The 21,037-nt window shown below is 36.9% G+C and overlaps 1 protein-coding gene across 3 annotated transcripts in view; it reads right to left on the reverse strand.

The window, feature by feature from the left end:
• NRK (Nik related kinase) overlaps positions 1-21,037 on the reverse strand; it is a 136,713-nt gene that overhangs the window by 36,905 nt on the left and 78,771 nt on the right. For 2 of the 3 annotated variants that reach the window (XM_072430790.1, XM_072430789.1), the window contains 9 exons: positions 20,387-20,536; positions 18,637-18,771; positions 17,580-17,711; positions 16,074-16,138; positions 15,174-15,265; positions 9,742-9,833; positions 8,742-8,857; positions 6,788-6,881; positions 5,515-5,583 (listed from right to left, as the gene is read on the reverse strand). In XM_072430790.1, coding sequence (XP_072286891.1) covers positions 5,515-5,583; positions 6,788-6,881; positions 8,742-8,857; positions 9,742-9,833; positions 15,174-15,265; positions 16,074-16,138; positions 17,580-17,711; positions 18,637-18,771; positions 20,387-20,536 — 945 coding nt within the window. The remainder of the gene's footprint in view (positions 1-5,514; positions 5,584-6,787; positions 6,882-8,741; positions 8,858-9,741; positions 9,834-15,173; positions 15,266-16,073; positions 16,139-17,579; positions 17,712-18,636; positions 18,772-20,386; positions 20,537-21,037) is intronic. The other variant, XM_072430791.1, reaches the window with a different exon arrangement.

The raw sequence follows: 21,037 nt of genomic DNA on the forward strand, positions 1-21,037 counted from the left end.
CAGGGGTATGGAATAGTGTTATGTATCTTTTTATAATGTATCTTTTTATGTATCCTTTTACAATGTATCTCTTTACAATGTATCTTTTTATGTATCCTTTTATAATGTATCTTTTTACATCTGTTTGGAGGCTGTAGAAGCTATACACAGTGCTGAAACAAACCCGAATTTTTCTCCCATTGACTTTAATGGGATTCGAATTTGATGTTTGACCACCCGAATTTTTTTGCTAAATTTGGCCGAATAGCTGTCCAATCGAATAGTGAGCTATTCGACCAACACTAGTTCCCAGCACAGAAAAAACTCCTGACATTGTAAATCTCTCTTACAAATTATACATTTGTATCTGTAACAAATGTATAATTTGTAAGAGATACTTATATTACAATGTCAGGAGGTTTCCCTTTGCTGGGCATCTTCTCAATGATTGCAACTGTGGCTGCATTCATTGAGAAGAGTGTGTGATCCCCAGGGCACTAGAGGTTAATTAACCTCCAGTGCCCGGGGATCGCGCGAACAGGAGGATTTCTAGGGCTGCATCATGCAGCCCTGGAAATCCTCTGCGATCCCCGGGCACTAGAGGTTAATTAACAAACAGGAGGATTCTGGAGGGCTGAATGCAGCTCTGGGAATCCTCCTGTTTTAATTTCCTCTTCTGATGGTTTCGCGAAATCGGTTTGCTGACATTGCGAGGAACCATTGGAAGTTTGAGGAAATTTTCGCGAGAATGACAGAGGCATTCATCCCTACTTCAGGGTCCCACCAATAAACAGTCAAAATGAAAAGTCCACGATACCCAGACAGCCATGTGAACACCCAAAGAACTACCTACCTATTCTACTGTAGCAAGAGGGAGTCGAGGCACAACATGTCATTTAAGCACATTAGTTTATTAGTTGGGGATGCCAATAAAACAGATGTAAAGGAAACCTGCACATATAAATTATGTTGCAGTTACTGCTCTTGAAAAAGCTAGAGCCATGGGCAGTTGTGCTGCTTGAGTGTATGGCCTATGTAATGATCTAAGAACAGTGAACCACCTATACTTGAAGACAGGCAGCCTGGTAATTATCATTTTCAGCAATCAACACCTCCATGTTCTTTTCAGTGCGAGTTTTGAAAGAAATATTTATTTTCTACTACCGTATATTATAGAAAAGTAATGTTATTCCTCAGTAGGACAAGACTTCAGTGATAATGTTGGGATAGAGACAAAATGTTTCTTCTGCATAACTATTTCTAGAAATAGAATCTAAGGATTTGAGACCTATGTCTCTGTATAGAGGTGGAAGGAAGGTTTTGCTTCCCCGTGTTGAAAATGCCACCCTGATGGCTGGTGATCTGATGAAAGGAGGGGGAAGCAGCAGTAGGAGTGAAGGAAGCACAGATCCACAGAATGGATAAGAAATGGAAATGATTTTAAGAAATACATTTCAGGTTTGCTGGATCAACCTAGAATCTTCTCCCCATTGAGAGAGGTAAGACCCACTAAGTTTTTTTTTATTAAACAAGAACGCCATAAGTAGACAGTGCACTATTACAGTCTTTACAGTAGGTAGTTGCTCATTTGATGAAAAAGGACCCCAGGGTAAAATGCTACAAGTGATTCCTGAGCCTTTCCTTTATATCATTCTCTTATCAGCAGGAAGAGATGCAAAATAGTGGCCTTTTAAATGACAAAATTAATTCATATGTAATGTGGGTCACTTAGATGCAATTGTTTAAGCCTACTGAAGATGATAATATCTTCAACAAAATAAAATGAGATTGTAGCACATAGAGTCCTCTGAGCATAATGTAGTATTAATAAGATCATTCGGCACAGCTTAAAGTGATTTGCAAAAGATTGAACAAAATGAGTTTTTGATGTATAATAACCAACAAGTGGAAATTAGAAACTCATATGCAAGGTTGGAAATATATTAGAGCAAAAATAACATGTAAGCCAACTGTATACCATAAACTTAGTCATGCTATGTAGATATAAACACATAAGAATGATTCGGCACAAGAGCAACAAGTGCAAAGGCTTTCTCTGCATGCTTTGCAAATGAACCTAATACATGTTAAGTACGATGATCCAAAGGCTTCATCTTGCTGCCTTGGCCATCTCCATGTACAAGCTGTTATCCAGCGTGTTGCATACTTAGCATTCAGAAGCAACTATTTATTTACCATCATGTCTTGGTCACTCCCGCAGAAATGCTATGCACACCAGGCAACTCATGCTGTTTTCCAAATATACCAGCACTTTTCGAAATGGCAACTGGATCCCACAAAAGCAGATATATAGGACCTTTTATTAAAATGTCTTCTAGTGCTACACATATATCAGCAAAGTGAACATTTTCTTAAAGGAATAAAAGCTGGCAAATACCAGAGGAAGCATGATTTTTAAAGGGTTAGCATACATTTTCCAGTCTTAGAGAGCTTAAAAAAAATAATGCCTATTGTGTATACAAACTACGCTCTAAATAATAAAATAGCAGCATATACACCTGAAGGAAAGAGATTAAGGCTTTAATAAACAGGTATGAATATGTGGGCTTGGCTTGATAATAAAATTAATCATAATATGAATGGGAAAATGAACTTCAGGGTTCTACTCAGCTTATTAAATACTTTGCACCATCCACACATCTATACATACAAAAATACCTCCACACCACAGAGGGCTCGTCCTGTGAAATGATCTCATACTTTTTCATTAGATTTTACTATTCTATTGATAGTTGTTTTATATTTTGCTGACAAAGACTTTTAAGTCAATTTTTATTCATATATGATCAGTAATACTATAGACTTGACAACTAGGTGAGTAGAAGGACAGTTATAAGAACATAAAGGAGGATACTGGCCAGTCTAGTCTTCTTGTTAAACATTCTCCATCACATTAAAATGTATGATACATAAAAGCTGTCAGCACCAACTGATCCTGCAATCTTACCAGTATCCAACCCTCAATACAGTGTGTCCTCTATTATAAAAGCTAAATCAATATCTTTGATTTAACCTAGGGTTCTATTATCAGAATTTGATGATTTAAGATTTTTCATAGATAAAAGTAGGTTCATTTTTTTTTAACTAACAAGTGTCAAAATAACTAAAGCATATGGGCTCCACATAGGAAAGTGTTTGACACATACATTTTTAATTCCTGTGACTTTGGCTGATGAAGGCCAATTCCTATTTAACTTCCCTGGTGGTATTCCCGAGTGTGGCTCGGGTTTAATTTTCAGTACCAAAAATGGTAAACCCGAGCCACACGTCCTTCAGCGGTGCCCGGCACCTGCTTTCCCTGGTGATGCCCGCCTGGCATGTGTGTCCCTCGTGTGAACGGGGCCAGGCCGAGCAAGCATGTGACTGGGGGGCCTAACCAGGCGGGAAATTTAAAATAAGTATCGTCATGGAGGTTAATAGGGGAGCACTGAGAATATCATTTTAAACATATTGGGCGGTTCCATCGGCAAACCCCTCTTTGTTATCCAAACAGCATATATTTTCTTTAAACTAGTTGGGACATACCTTTCAAGTCAGTAATAATTTGCTTAGGGCTTAATTATGAGCTTAACAGAGTAGGTAATTCAATACAGTCAATTAGGGATCTAACAGTCACTTATTGGAAATATATACTATTTATTTATACTATATATATAATTTTCCCTATAGGCTCTCTCTCTCTTTCTCTATCATGAATTCTGCAGCCAGACTTATCCATCCTTCCGATCACTGTCTCTCTCTGTAGTTCTCTTCATCGCCTTCCATTTCACCTTAATTAAATTCAAGGCTCTCTGCTTTGCCTTTAATCCCTCCACAACTACTCTTCTGACCTGATAGAAAAATCTCTCATTGCTCCTCCAATGATCCACTAATGACTTCCTTTCTGATAATCCTGTCACAGGCACGGCTCCAACACTTTTTTTTAGAGCTGCCCCGACTCTCTCGAATGGTCTCCCCCATTCTATTCGGCTTGCTCCTACTTTATGCTCATTTAAAGGAGCTGCTAAAACCCATCTTCAAACTTGCCTACCCATCTTCTTCTGTCCTAAACCCTCCCTATTCACCCACAATTCTATACCCCCCCTCCTAGTATGCGTTGCTTCCCCCACCTCTTAGATTGTAAGCTCTTCTGGACAGGGTCCACTCCTCCTCCTGTGTTACTGTCTGTCATTTGCAGTCCCTATTTAATGTACATCGCTATTTAAATACAGTTTATTATTGTTAATTAATATTATAATAATAATATTTATGCCTTAACAGCAAACTTGTTATCTGCACCCAACTAATCTGGTAAATATACTGTTAAATAATTTTGTTATATCTATTTAGAGGCGCAGAAAAAATAATTGATTCTGTCAGAAATAAAAGCTGTTCATTTTTAATGACCACTTAAATTTGTATTAACTATATTGCAGTACCACAACTCAACCTACCATTGCTTGCAGTTTTAGTCCACAGTTGTCTGCAAAAAACTGGAAGTTAGATGTAGTACATTTTGGCTGTACTTGAAGGATCATTAGAGAGATAAAACATAGAGAAATGTATATGTGTTTCAGTGATGTATTGCTTTATTTGCTCTGACAAAAAACTGCATAGTTCTTTTACACCTAGCAATAGGTCAAGTTGATTTTTACTATGTGTTTTCTATTAGTTTAATTTTTTGCCCAGCTAACGTTTGAACTTCTTCGCAGATTGTCAGACCCGTAACACCTCTTACACTACTGTTGTCCTTCCATGACTCTGAAACATGGAAAACCAACCCTAGCTGCAACCACAGGCTAAGGTTATGCTGAAACTCAAGTTTCTAGACATGTTATTGTGGAGAACTACTGATATAAGTTCAATGTCATTGTAACCACAAGCTATTAATATGTGTGACTGAAGTTTCTAGTCATGTTTTTGTGGTGAACTGATATCAGTTTAACCACAAACCACTTGGGGGACTAAAAACTTATGCCCGTGAGAACTGTAATAGTAGTCAGCTGATGTCTGCTAGGTAGAATCTGCTTTATTACCATCAGTATTCTTTACAGGCGAATATAATAATGTGATTTGGACCTCATTTAACAGGTTGTTCTTTGTTAGCAGGGTCGATCATGTGTGGACCCCCAAGCCAATTCTAACACTGTTACCATGACAAAGATTAAAACTGATTTAGGCATTGGTATATCAAAAATGCTGTAGGCCAAGAATGATCACATAACCAGGATTTATTAAGATTCATTTCAGATTTTCAGTGGGATTCATAACAGCTCTTAAAATGTGTGTTGTCAAGTGTTGGCTAGTGGGTCTCAATGATGTATCTTCTATATATATATACACACACACATACACATTAAGGGGAGGAGAACAATATATATTGCCCATCTTTCTCTAGGTTTTTAAGAGGGCAAATGAACACTAATATAATATGAAAATATTATACCAAAATAAATATATGAAAAAAAAAAAAAAAAATATATATATATATATATATATATATATATATATATACACACACACACACATACTCACTGCATGGGACAAGGGTACTGTGTCTAGGAGAAAAAGAGATTTAACCTCAGCATAGGAGTATAACCTCATCTGAAAGTAAATCAAAGTAAAGTAAATCAAAGTAGATCTGACCAGCTTTATAGATTGTTTTTAAAAAGCCTGGATGCATTCTTAAATGCACAGAACATAACTGGCTATAAACATGTATAAAAATAACTTTGCCTTTCTCTGGATCAAATAGAGGTCTATGGTTCCATAAATGCTGGTACTTTTCTATCTTTTAGTTGAACTAAGTGGACTTGTAAAAAAGTATTTCAGCTCATACAGCTCAGTCCACACATGCTGAATAAGGTCACACAATGCATAGGGGAACCAAGGCTAAAAGAAAAAAAATAAAGTAAAGTAGTAGCAATTTTTCATCAATTTCTCTCTTTTTTTAAATCAATTAGTGCAGAACCTGTGCTGCTAATTCTTTACACTTTGGTATAGTTTTAAAAGTACAGTGGTCAAGCTCATGCCTTTATACAACATTTAAATATTAATTTAATTTGATTGTTGCAATGTTCAACAGTAACACTGCAAAACAGAATAAACATGTAGTTAAGCTTTAAGGGGAGGGTAGATCATTTTTTAGGGTTCTATTTATAAAACAAGGAATCTGTCATTCCCTCAGATATTCCCTGGTGGGAATCAATTACTGCCACTGAAACACACAGATCTGGAAATGTTTGATTGAATGTCAGAATACCTGTTTTAAAACTAGTAGAACTCCTACCGGTTAAATCACAGGTATCTTAAGCATGAACATGTTTGTGATGGTTCTTGGATAGCTGTGAGTTATATTTAATAAAGTTTACCTTATAATAAATGTCATTACTAATCAGTGTAATTTCGCTAATATGAGGGTTTGTCTGTTGTAGACACAAAAATGGGGTTTCTCCTGACGAAGCAAATAATGTGAAACGCGTAGAAGACTACGCGTAGAAGACTGTGGATTTTGTCATGTTTCAATTAAAGGCATAAATGTTAAATAGTGTGGGCCATTTATAACTTTGTATCAGATGTGCTGCTCCCATAGCTGGCCTTTGAAAATGCTAGTTGCCTGAGTAGCCAACTTAGAACGTGGATACATTTCCAGAAAGGATGGGTGAAGTCTCACGACTTTAGCAATATCCTACTGGTTAACAATTACCTGTGGGACAGGATGATAGCCAGGGAACTGGCATTTTAATGCTAGTTTTCCTTAACTTGTGTAAAAGGGTATGAAAAAGATTAATATCTTAGATGTTTGTACCTTGCCTCCTTGTATGTTGCTTTGGGGTTTCTCTGCAATTCCTTCTGGAACTCTCGTCCTTAAGAAATTCACTATACCATTGCTCACCGGTTGCCTGGAAACAGAAGCCATTTAACCAACAGATGAGATGTATCATAACATACATTTTGAAAGTTTTACAAATATTCCTACTGCGATGTGTTGGGAAATAAAACCGGTTTCATCTGCTAGATAATTAATACAATGTCATTCTGAGAATATTGCTCGTCTTGATGGCAGCTGCAAACTGGGTTGCTGTAGTTATTAAAATAAAAAGTGTTTATAAACTATAATTTTTAGAATTGCTTTATTCCACAGGGTAAATATATGAGCAGTAAGATAACACTACAATTATACATCAGGTAAACGGATTAACTTTTCAGAAACTTTCTCCATGCATTTTCTATTTCTAAGCCACTAGAGGGTATCAATTCTCCACTGTATACTTTTATGAAGATTGATATTGCAAAGTTTTAGACTACTGGAAAATCAAAACACATATGGTAAAATGCAAATGTTTCGAAATGGCTAGTGATAGAAGTCAGCCCGATTTCTAAAAATTGCATTCTAAAGAAATAAAAAAAGTGAATGTAAATTACACTAATTTGTGATGCCTAAACCAGAGGTTAACTAATAAATAGTAAATTGAATTATGCTTACAGATTACTTGTTTTTTTTTTTTTACGGAGTAAGTTTTAATAACTTTGTGAGTCATTACTGAGCACTGAAGTTACTTATTTATTATGAAGTTATTTAGATAATGTATGAACAATCTTATACATAGATTATTCCATCATTGTCTTTGAAGGCAAGGGTAGCACACTTTTGTAATATAAAGGAAAACCTGCTAACAGGAGGCTATAGGGTTTTTTTTATAAAGTCACTGGTACAAACAGGGTTGTGTAGCTTGTTAGCAGTACTTTAATGTAAGTTTGTATTCTATTGGGATTATTCCTATTCAACCAGACCCGACTGTATTACCTTAATAGTTATATAGTACCGACATATTACACAGCACTTTATGACGTATTTATATAGCCCTGACATATTATGCAGCGCTGTACAAAGTTCATAGTCATGTCACTACCTGTCCCTTTAGAGGGGCTCACAATCTAATGTCCCTACCATATTCATATGTCATTATTACAGTATTAAGTAAGGTAATACGTAATAGTATAGGGAAGGAAGTCAATTAACCTGCATGTTTTTGGGATGTGGGAGGAAACCATAGTTCTGAGAGGAAGCCTAAACAAACATGGGAAAATTTTACAAACTCCATCCTTTAATCCGCTGGTGTCCTAGCTAAAATTCAAACATGTGCCTCAAATGCAAGAATATTTCACTTAGGCTTTGTTCCCGCTATGTGTGGTGTAGTGTGTGCAATATGCAAGGACAAAAGACAATGCAAAAAGAGCAATGTCTGATGTTCCCGCTTATGTGTTGCAACGAAAAAAATGCACTGCTTCGCATATTTCTCTGTTTTTGTGTGCTGCATTCAGTGTAATGAATGGGGTCAGCATCAAAACAGACAGCCATGCAGGTGCTAATGTACATTGTGGTATAACGCATAGCAAAGATACTTTCTTATCCTGGGAACAAGGCCTCAACCCCACATTATGCTGAATCTTAAAGTAGCTTTTCTCAACTTTAATGACTCTGTTATAATTTTACAACTATGGTGCCAAAAGGCCGGGACATGTAATAAATATTCAAGTTACATGGTTGAAAGTGTAAAATTCACCAGGTTAGGGGTGCTAAATCCATATTTATGAGGGTGGCAGATAGTGTTGAATGTCCCCAATCCTTTATAGTTGCTCAAAAACAATCCACACATCAGCAGATTTGCATCTAAACTAAACTGATCAACTGAAAAATGTTATGTTGAAATAGAATTTTTTAAATTGTATACATTTGTTCTTAAAAATCAAAGGCTAACCTTATTTTCTGCATGTCATCATCGCTGCTGCCAACCTCATCACTGGATGAAGAATAATATGATGCTTTCAAGTAAGATCTGCCATTGTCTTTTCCTTTTCCAACAAGGATAGGACTCTATAGTAGAAAAAGCAAGAAAAAAAAGTCAGTAGATTTCAGTGAATGAACATACTAGAATACTAGTTATTATAATAGGAGCACAAGCCTGTGCCAAGATCTGCGCAATGTACTTACATAATTTTCTCAACAGTAGCCATTTCCAACCATGTTCATATTTCAGCAAAAAAGGAAGTAAATTGGTGGCAGAGATTGACTACTATATTTTTTGCTAGAATCATAACATGGGTCCATGGCTACTATGCAGTAAAGATAATCAGGCAATAATTATAATAAGTGGAACATATTTTTAAAGATTTACAATAAGGTATTCTTATGAGGTTTTATCCTCAGGGAGTTGCTACCCTAAGCACCTCAAAGGCAATAAGGGTGGAAATCCTGCTTCAAAGAGCTTACAATCTAAGTGGTGGGAGAAGTAGCACACAAGAAGAAGACAGGTAGGCAAGTCTGAAAAGATGGGATTTAAGTGAGCATAAAGTAGGAGCAAGCTGAATAGGACCATTCTAGAGAGTTGGGGAAGCTTTAGAAAAGTCTTGGAGTCGTGCTAGTTTAGAATGCAACATTATATTGCATTTGTCAACAATCAGAACTGGGCAGCAGGGCATTTTTGTAGCAAACTGTCCATCCCACATAAATTTATCTGGGGCTCTTTCACTTAACTATCTAGCTATAAACTGGTTGGGCATCTTGTTACTGCTGTAATTTTTGTCTTCACTTCATTGAGACCATAGTGCAAAGTACAAAATACAATGAGATCTTTGCTGGAATCCCCAAATTATACAAATGTAGTAGGTGACCATTTCGGACTAACAAAAAGACTTTCAAAAACATCATTACTGTGATGAAAAAAAATTAAAAAGATTTTTTTAACTACAAAAGCCTACCGAAATTTTCCGAGAGTCCCGAAGCATTTCATTTTCAACCCTTGCAAATTGTTGGGGGTAGTTTTGCACAGCATGGTTCTCTTTGGTGGACCCTAAAATATGTAAAATATACATGAACATCTATTACATGGAATTTTTTTTTTATCCATAACATCAAGCATCCAGTACTTTATCATTCCTCATTAATCTTACTTTCAGGTTGTGGGTGATCTTAAATTATTACAATGCCATACATTATCAATATTTCCAAAGAAAAGTTTTGACAAGTTTGTAGGACTGGAAATACAAGATGACTTAGGAAGTGATATTATACCCACTATCAGGTATAATATATTATTTAGCTTATGACAATTCATCAAAGTGTGCAACAGGGCTGTCCAACTGTTTTTAATAGCCATGTTTTGACAACTTTTTAATGTTTCTCTAACAGACAGGAGTACTTTTATAAAGAAATGGTTTACAATGTTAAAAAACTAGTTAATATGAAAAGCCTGATTTGTTTGTGTCCTTTGAGCAATGGAGCTGGACGCCTCTGGTCTACAGGGTTGTCGACACTCCCATAATCCCAATAATTGTGCCTTTCTATCCATATGTGAATTGGAATATTTAATGTTGATGCTTAGCAGTAGCCAACAAACCAGTTTTTTCAACTTCATTAGAGTGAGATTCGGGATATACACTCTTTGTGTAAATAATTCCAGGCCTACGTGTCCCAATTACTTTTTCAGAGACAATTTGATTTGTACTCGTTGGTAAAACTAGGATGATGCATCACAAATCCACAAAATATGTATAACTTGATATTAGACATACATAGAGAAAACATAAACGTGTTTAGTTCAAATGTACCTAAACCTGTATAAATCATAAGAAACTATAACAATCATCAACTGAAATTAGAAGTGTGCAAATGACCAATGTTGCCTAGCTCCTATACATAGCAGTAGCCTAAACAATCCCAAACAGCACAGTTTTCTGTAATCAAGAATATCACAATATACTGCACAATGGTACAACACAGGGTTAAAGGTTTTCTGCAACTATACTGTAATATCGCTGATGAAAGTAGTAGGCTTAAGTGCAGAAATCCCAGTGGATAAATAATTTCCAGCAGTACATGCCAGTGAAACAAGTGTGAGTTGGAGAGCACTTTACTGAAACGCTAGCAATGTAACTTTAATAATAAGAAAGAATTATGTTTATATAAAGACAATGAGCAAGTTAAAATGTACGAGTTGTGGGACTTAGCAGAAATCCCCTGGAAGCCTCTCCAGTTCAGCACTTTTTTCCACTGTAAATCTGTTTATCTCCTTGCGACGGCAGCAGTGGTATGGAGCAAGTTCTATCGATTTGCAAGCATCAATTATTTTTAAACCTTCTCCATTTGCTAGGAATGTACAGTACATTACTTTGTGCTAAATTGCATCTTTTAAGTATTCTAAAGAACTGAAACAAAGTTAAAATTAATTCAATTGTGGTTCATGCTTAAAAGAGCAATAATATGCTTCTTAGATCTTTTATCTGAAGAATTTCAAGCTTGAAGGTGCCCATGAACAATTCTAGAAGTTGTCTTCTTCTGCCCAGACTATTTTCTTTGGTCCTTATCATTCAGGACCACTTAAATGATAAAACAGTTGTCTTCAAATCATTAATATTGTACTACTATACTTTATGCATTTATATAGTCTTTTAGGGCATTTGATCACATAACAGATCTGAATCAAAGACCTCAAAATAAAAGAAACGTGTGCCAGAAAGTAGTTCTGTTTTCTAAGGAACTTTTACATTGAAAAGGTAACTTTCACTTATCTTGGTGAATGAGGTGACCCATCCTAAGTAACTTTGCAAAAAAAAATCCAATGATGGACAAAAAAAATGGTTTGCATATGCTTGAATGACTGAAGTCAACACAACGCCTAGGCAATCCATAATGAATGGGAGCGCCAAACCTCCCGGTATACCTATATCACGCATCCCGGGATCCTTGGGTGCTCCTTCTGTGCATGCCCGAGCATCTCGGGCATGCGCAGAAGGAGCCCTTTTCATGAAAAGAGAAGAAAATTGCAATCTCATGTATGCACAGTGAAATCAGCAAGTTTTTTTCCAACCTACGTCACCCGATCTCATGCCTGGGTTTGGTGATGTAGGAAGAAGAACCCGGAAAAAGGGACAAAGATAGTGGCGCCCGGCGCGCTGGCTCGGGAACGGATGCCAGGACGACGCGGGACCTGATGGAAGACACCTCTGTACCAATCGACTGTGCTGCCCGATTGAAGGTAATTGTTTTTTTTTTTTTGTTTTCAAGGACTTTTGAGTTTAGTTTCTCTTAAAATCTCTCATTTGCAAAGAGTACATTCACAGCTCAGTGAATAATGTATAGTTGTTATAGCTTCAATTATCCAATGTAAGCAAAACCCTTTCTACATGTTCACAATTTATTTTTAAAATGTACACTGAGCTGTGCATGTGCAGATCAATGTACATTATTTGCATGCTTTGATGCTGGACACTACAAACTCCTGTGCACATGCGCAGGACTAATATCATTCTAATGACCAATCAAGACTGCTGAAGATACTGAACTTGATATTAGACCAGGTTAAGGATCTGATCAGATCAGCACCACTGAAGAAGCAAAGTGGGGAGAGTTAAATTGCACTTTTAAAATGTATTTGAAAATTGCAAATTTACTTTGTAAGTGAACATTCTTTTTAGTTTGCCTCTCTTCTTTAATAGTTTGATAGTTCTTCGTATGTTTTTTCTTTCTTGCTATAAAACTACACCATGTTCCTTTTGAATTTTGAATGTTTAATATTGCATTCAGTGGTAAGCTATGTAGGGTTCAATGTGTTTGAAATCTGTTTTTAATATTGTGCAGTAAAAAAGCAACTGGAAAATGTTGATTGAAAATTGAATAATACTACATTGCAGGGCATGAGCATCTTGGGCATGTGCAAATGGAGCCTTTTCGCGCAAAGAGAAAAATTTGCCCATCTCATGCAAGCGCAGTGAGATTGGCAAGTTTTTTTTTCATCCTACATCACCCGATCTTGCACCTGGGTCGGGTGACTTAGGATGAAGACCCCGAAAGAAGAGAAAAAGATGGCGGCGTGGGACCCGATGCAAGACACTCCTGGATGGATCGGACTGCCCTGCATGATTGAGGGTATGTTTCTTTTTTTTTTTTTTATTTTGGCACTTTTCATTTTAGTTCCTCTTTAAGTCCTACCTTCCATCCCAGTTGTACTTTTTTTTAAAATACAGATGTTCTGGCTTTAGATATACTTTAAATTCATCCTTGATAACCTAAGCATACCAGTGTAAACTTAGTGGAAATTTTCCTGGAATGTATAACCCGTCCTTGGAATGGTTTTGCTTTTTGCCCGAAGCTGCTCTTTAAATATAGTGGCTCATTATTCACATTAGTCAGAATTGTCTGCTTACTACATTTATTTCACTCTCTAGTACATTATTCCTTATTTAAACGGTTTGCATTGCACGTTATATGACACATTGACTGCTTTAGGGGGCAGTGGTAGCCAACTGCATTAAACCATTACTGCATCTGTCATGCGTCACTCTGTTTGAATGGCAGCTACTGAAGCAATGTCACTTTTAATTGCAATACAAGACTTGTGATTCAAATATATTGTCACTTTTAAATTAAATCACAGGGTACACTTTGATGTCTCGTCTGTCATCCAACTTTAGTGTTCAGTACAGTAACTCTACAGCAAATAAAAAAAAGAAAGCAAACACAACTATGTTTGCAGGAGTAAAGGTCATGTGTGAATGTATCTTAAAGAGAACCACTCAGCAGTCCAATAACATCCATTGATTGAATAATGCAGCCTCATCATACACCATGCTTATTTGCTCCATGTCAGAAAAGCTCCCATTCTTTTGCTTTACTAATCTCAGTAATGGTAACAAACACCCTATATAAAAAGTGCTGTATGGAATATATAAAAACAGACAGTTTTAGGTTTTATGCACATGAATGGCTGCAAAGCAGTAATCATATATACAGACAACCACTTCAAACCAAGTTGGTGACAGGTTGTTGAACAAGGTGTTTGTTAGGAATGGACAACTGGCTATCATATGCTACAAAGATAAATCTAAGAACTAAGGAACTAAAATAAACACCTATCAGCAATTATAATTTGTTTCATGCAGTGACATGGGATAGCAGCAGATTATTTTAATTTCTAAAACAGATTACTTTGCATTCATGAGGTTGCTGGGCCCTTCAGATTTTTAGTAATGACTGCATTCCTGTTGCAGATTTGTTTCTTTGCTTCTTGTCTAGTGAAACTGTTGTTGGCAGAATGAGAAGTGAAAGAAAATCACTTTTACAGAACACTGGACAGTGCTCAAAACTCAACAAGATTTCCAATCCTTCCGCACCCCATCCAAACCTGAAAAATTCAACTTGAAATCTGAAAGATTATGTAAACTGCCATTTCTGACCCTGTTCTACAAATTACAGATTGCCTGGTTGGTATTCTGAACCTCTCTTCCCAATCATTGATTCAGTAGGAGTATGCAACTCAGATGTTCAGTAATTGTCACATGGTTATCTGTATGCTTGTTTCAGTTGTGTGGCTGATTCTCCTCAAACCAAAAGATCAGCTTTACATCCAGGCAATCAGCATTGTTTAGAATGAGCTTTTAAAATCTCACAGTGGTAGATATGCTTTAATGAAACGGCTACATAACCAGGCTTTGCAAAACAAAACCAATCCTAAAAGTGCTTTCCAGGTGGTAATGCACACACCATTGCATATCCTCCTGCTGAGTCCTCCCCACAATAAAATAATAATAAAAAAAAAACAAGTAGGAGCACCCAATAACGGTAAAATCAGAACTCAGATCTCACAGAGTAATAGAGGTAATTGTTAGGTGATTTAACTGTCCAATATCCATTAAACATTGTCAGTTTTGTGTGGGTTGACATTTCTAAGACTCAGAGTATAGATGAGTTCCACTTTACAGATGCATCTCATCGCTCTGCACTTCCAAAAGACTACTACAGGGTGAAAAAAGCTCCATCTACTAAATAGGCAATGCTGCAATACCACTATACCATCAACCTACATTGTATGAGCATGTCTTTTCTAAATGATTAGATGTATGCTGTTATACTGACAAGCATTTAAACTTTAGAGGCAGAAATGCTTTCCATTGTGTATTTCTTGCTCTACCTGGTCTTACATAAAGAAGTCATACCTGTCACTGGTGTCCAGAGGACACGTTGGCATAACAGCAAGAGCAGTCAATAAAAAAAACTGTGTTATTGCAATTTTGATCACTTCAGTACAAAGTTACAAATGATTTCCCTGGATAATCTGGGGAAATGCTTTGTAAATGTACTAGTGATCTTCCTCCTGATTGTAATGAATGCAGTTGTGTACAGACTAAGCAATCACCTGGTTTTAATCTGCTGCTCTGGCTGGCATTTCCAGTTTCATTGCCATTTCTTGAGCTTTCAGATTGGTCTTTGGATTGTTGCAGGAAGCCACTAGTGAAAAAAAATAAGGTTAGTGATTAGCTGTCAGATATGTACACTTAGGCTAATGAAAGCTGGCTTTTTAATTAATCTATTACCCTATTTCTTCAGTGCAATGTTTGTTCAGTGTGGCTGTGGATATATCAAAGAGTTCTGTCCTCAGTTACAGGCCTTTCCAATGTCCACTGATGCATCCCAGCAGCAAGCCCGGTGGGGATAGACTGTAAGGAACTGGAGGAGGAGTGGGCTATATGTCATATTACTTGTGTGTGTAATGTATTCAGGCATTGCAATGTAAAAATACTATGCAAGGCAATAAAGGGAAATTGTATATTAAAGACCATCTAGATATTTGCATTTCTGGCTAGGACGTTTGATTGGAGAAGTGCTTGTGGCATGAAAAAATGTCACAGACTCAAAAAGAAATATGTTTCTTAATATTTTACCACCTGCAAAGTGCTTTAATATTGGCCACTAAAAGTTAATGTTGTTTTATTAGATAATTCTCCCAGCTTGTGGATCCTAGAGAGCATTTGTGGGGGTTATATTGCCTACAATAAAAAACCGTGAGAACCCTTTCAAACATTCCCATTACATAGCTTACTTATAATTTGTATTTCTTAGAATATAAAAATACAATGCATAATTCTTTTTTTATCCTAAGAAGTCTTTTAAATGTTCCAGAGTTTTAGCTTGGCTATAATTTATATTTCCTAGAATACCTAAAATGAAGATAGTAATTATGTTTCCAGAATCGTCTCTCTGGTAACTTTTGCGATCCATCCCGGAAGCATAATTGTGATCTTGTGCTGTCACTTACCCAGATGGGCTTCTTTGGTGGCCCCTGGAGTCCATGCAAAACTTGGAAGTGGTTCTCTCTGGAACCTGAAATAAAGAGACATTGCTAGTCACCAGAGGATAAGAAAATTACTATCTTATGTTTGTGAGTGGTCAGTCCGACCACAAGTAAATAGGAAGATGACACTAAAGCAGCTTTTTATTTTTCTTTCAAGATCTCTATATATGTGCAGGGTTAAAAAGACCTTTTGATGTCACTGCATCTGTATTCCTCTCATTAGTAGAGGACACAGAGTTTGTGTCCTCTAAGTAAATTTCTCAACCAGTCACCTAGGTGTGAAGTGCGGAAAAAATTCCCTCATTGGGAACATAGACTGATTTTTATATAATGAATGAACCCTAAAAAAGTTCTGAGGCTTTAACTCTCCCACAATTTTAGCAACACATGGCTGGAATGAAACTGTAAATATATGGAAAGTTAAGCTATAACTTGATACCCCCTCTTAGCAGGTAATTGCAGACTGACAGGAGGAATGAGTAAGCCATATTACAGATTTATGATCCCTGGCCAAGCCAGAGTTACCATCACATCTGATTACGCACAATTTCTCTTTCATCAGAGCCACGAAAAGTTATCCCTCATATCTTTGGAATTAAGATATGCAGATCATGTTTACGGAGCAGCCTCTTACTCTACTAGTTGCAGTTTTAGTTTATTTGTAGAGTTCGGAAGTTCTAATACATTTTAAAACATCATTTGCAATGCTTGGCTGCATTTTAGAGGTAGTTAGACACCACTACAAAGATTTATTTCCGTGTTTAGTCAGCCTACGAAAATAGACCAACTTTTGCAAACTTAATATTGGTGGCTAAATATATAACATTATCCTAAAAGAAAATTCCCTATAGTGAAAATATGAGGCCAACATTGGTGGTCTTTCCTTAAAATTCCTATTGTCTGGCTCTCATGCTGCTTTATTATCTGGAACAAATAATAAGATCAGTAGATGTAATGTCACTATTTTGGACTTTTTTGTGTTTTTTGTCAATTAGAAGATACTAAAGCCAGGGCTAGTCAGAAATTGTAATTTCTGTTTCTCCCACTATAGGTTCACCTATTGATTGTTAAGCTCATTCACTCATGCAACTGCCACATTTATAACAGAAGATGCAGCATTTCATTGACTTATCTGACTTTATAGATTTTCATGTACTTCATACTGTATACACTGTATACGGTTGTACTGCCTTGTCCCAAGCAAACGCAAATCTAATGAATGTTGACTTGTGTAAATGCAAGTTTTACATTTACATAGGAAAGTAGTTCTTAGCTTAGCAAGTACCTTGGCACTGAACTACACAGAAAACCTGGCAGTTTTTTGGCAGCAATGTCTTTGCTGCTTTGTACTGAATAAATTCTTGTATAAATCGCTTACACTAGTTGACCAATCACCAGAACTGCAGACCAGGACCTGTGACTAGCATAATAACTTAAAAAATCATATCCAATGAATGCAATTCTCTCTACCTTAGGTGGCTGCTCTTCGCCTTGGAGGGCACCCCAGAACACATCATCTTTTCCTGGGGTTATAGGACTTATGATCATGTCAGACAGGGAGCTGCTGTAGTGGTTGTCTCTACTGGAGCGGAGATTTTCATTCTATGAATAAGAGAGAAAAACAAATACAAACACATGGATGAAATAATAACCCAGGATCACAGGAGACAGCTTAGAACAAGCAAACCACCGCCAGCTCCTCTCCAGAGAGGTCATGTGGTATTTAGATTAATAACCATTTCTTTCCTGGGAAGATTCACATACTAATACTGGCTTGGAAGTACTTAATGTGCTCTTTCATTGTCATAACTTGCAATTTAGGAATAGTTTTAATTTACGCACGGTGTGTATTTATATATTTATATTTGTGTGTATATATATATATATATATATATATATGTATGTATTTTTGAAAATGCCAACTAGAGTTTATATTGGGTCAATTGGGTCAGTTGTCTTTCAGCACCAAAGTGACAGGAACCAACACAGCCCCATTAAAAAAATGTATACTCATCTATAAGTGGGAGTACTGGGGAATTTTATTTAGTGGAGCTGTTGGCAAGTGAAGGAAAGGTGAGTTCATGCAGGATTAAAGTAAACCAGTTTAATGAGAAGCCACTGACATTGTTCAGAATGCATGTACATAATGTAAATGAAATGTATAATACAGACTGTTGCATAGCACAGGAAGAATATAGATTGCACCACTGAATAGCTGTCAAATTATCAATAACAATACAGGTAGATTTTAATCAGGGATGGTCTTTAAACACCTACTGCTATTCAAGGAAGAAATAGAGGGGACCAATCGCTATTGATTTCTGAAACACTAGGTGCAGCAATATATAATCCTTAAAAAAATGATCAATTGCTAAAAATCTCTTAATATGCAATCTCAAGATTTATTATAGGTAAGATCTTTGCACTAAAACATTTCAATGCATATGGTTTCATCATGGGTAACATGAGTAAAAAATAATACTTTTATGTAATGTCTAAAAGCGCAAAATGCACAAAGGGACCTTACCTCTAGTACAGCTCTTGGTAAAGCCGGTGTACAGGGGCTAGAACTGCTTCCAGATCCAAGTCTGCCATGTGCTTGTTGTATGAAGCCTGTCCACTTCATATGGGGGTCAGCATGTAAGGTTTTTTTTTCAATGATCTAAAAATGAGTCTACCATTATTACATGTCATAATAACCTTATGCATCTTATTTCACAATAAAATTCTCATTTCTGTCCATAAGATTTAAATCAGAAATCAATCTACGGGAAGTATTTTATAAAGTTGACCAAGAATCATCTCTTTATTTATTAGAGCAGTGGTCCCCAACTTTTCTGACCTCATGGATCACTAAACCCACGGAATCTGGACTGCAAATGCATAGGGAGCTGTGTGTCACTCAAAGGGGAAGAAACTTCCCCCAGAGCGATGTCATGATGCCAGAACCCATCCACTCTCCCATTGCAAGGTCAGACCTTCTTGCTAAACATACTGGGGGGACATTAGCACAGGGCTGTGGATGCAACAAACGTTTTCTCCACAGCTCTGTGCTACTGTCTCCCCAGTATGTTTAGCAAGCAGGTCTGAGCCTGCAATGGGAGAGTAGGCAGGTTGTGTCTATATGGGGGACAGAGCCACAAACCACAAACATTTTCTTGTGAGCCTCCAATGGTCCTTGGACCACCACCTGGCGACTGCTGCATTAGAGGATATATTATTTTACTAATGCTGATCTCTTTTGATAATTGGACATTAGTTGGCAAAATGAGCTTACATTTTATTATTCAATAAAATCAGCATATGGATTTGAATGATTGTGAGAAAAAATACAGCCAAGGTGATGGAAATCATTTATACATACACTCCTAAAAGGGACACCAGCAAACAAAACCACAAAAACAAGGTGTATTGTTTTACACACTTTCCAGTCTTGTGAACAATCTTGTATGAGCATCCTGGGGACAGGAAGTTTTTAAAAATCACTCTATTGGGGTCAAATGCAGAAAAAAATATGTAAAGAGATAGATTTTTTTAAAACAATTAAGTTGTGTAAATGTATGCCCTTTACTATGGTGCAGTGAGATGCTGAATGGCAACTGATCATGTCACACCTAAATCCCCCATAACCTACACTTTTGTGCAACTGTAGCAGTATGAAGACTGCATGGAGGTACACAGGTATAATGTAGTAACAAATACCCTATTTTCCTGATGACAGCATTAGTACGATTCTTCAAATATCTTTGGGCTGTCCCCTAATTCAGTTTAAATATATGGACTGATATCTCACACCACACACACACTAATCTTGGCTGGCAACCCGCGGCGAACCTGGAACAAACTACCGGAGCCGCATGCGGCCTGTGAGCCTCCATGTTGTGGCTCCCTATTTACCACGGCTGGCGTTAACACTTCCACCGCCAGAGTAAATAGGGAACATTCCCTCTCCTCTGTATACATTGTGGAGGAGGAGGATTTCCCTTCAGGGGGCGTTCATGGTGGGGGGCGTACCAATTAGGGCGGGCTCGAGAGAGAGTCCGGCCTAGTGTGCTCCTGCCTACCCCTGAAATGGCCTAGTGGCCAAAAAAGTTTGCTGACCTCTGGATTAGATAATCCCCAAACCATCCCCTATTATAGGAAAAGGTGGAAAATGTCACATGTAGCATCAATGTCTACCATGTGGAAGGATATAGAATTTAGTGCTCAAGCTTTGCCACAATAGTGATCCTAAGGGTAGTAACACTTTATTTTTTTCTGTATAACCAGGAACTTACATTAATATTGGGCTTCACATTTGGCTGAACAGCAGGATGATTTGTTGGTTCTACATGTTTCCCCATATGATCATGTTGGAGAAATAACAGCTGAGTCTGATCTTTAGGCAGTGTACGGTGAAATTTCCTTTGGCTATGAAAATCTGTCTTCTAAAGAAACAAAATAAAACAATATTACTTACAGTATACTGCTAACATTACCTGTAATAAAGAAACAATCCTTTATACCCATGATGATCTTTTATTTCCAAATGTTGAACACTAGGTGGGTAAGGGAACTTTATCCAGCTATATGTTGGGGAAATTCACCCCCACTATTTGCCCTAGGGAATGTTATGATTAAGATACAAAGGAGCAGAAAAAAAAGACATCACTAAAACAAAAGGAGGTAGGTGTTCATATGAGGATGCTTGTTTAATCTTGACGACTAATATAAGTGCTATTTACTCTTACAATGTAAAGATTTCTGATATTTTATATATTTGAGCTAAGGGAAATAAAGGGCAATTAAATATGACAGGCTTTTACCTTTACCCAATTCTTTTTTTGTTAGTTTTTTTTTAGTGTTTTGATTTGTCACTTTTAATATCTGAAGCAAGTTACAAATGACAGCATATGAAGGTCTTTGCTAAACCATATTCTAGCATTCCC

The sequence above is a fragment of the Pyxicephalus adspersus genome, chromosome Z (genome assembly GCF_032062135.1).
Source record: "Pyxicephalus adspersus chromosome Z, UCB_Pads_2.0, whole genome shotgun sequence".
Taxonomy (NCBI): domain Eukaryota; kingdom Metazoa; phylum Chordata; class Amphibia; order Anura; family Pyxicephalidae; genus Pyxicephalus; species Pyxicephalus adspersus.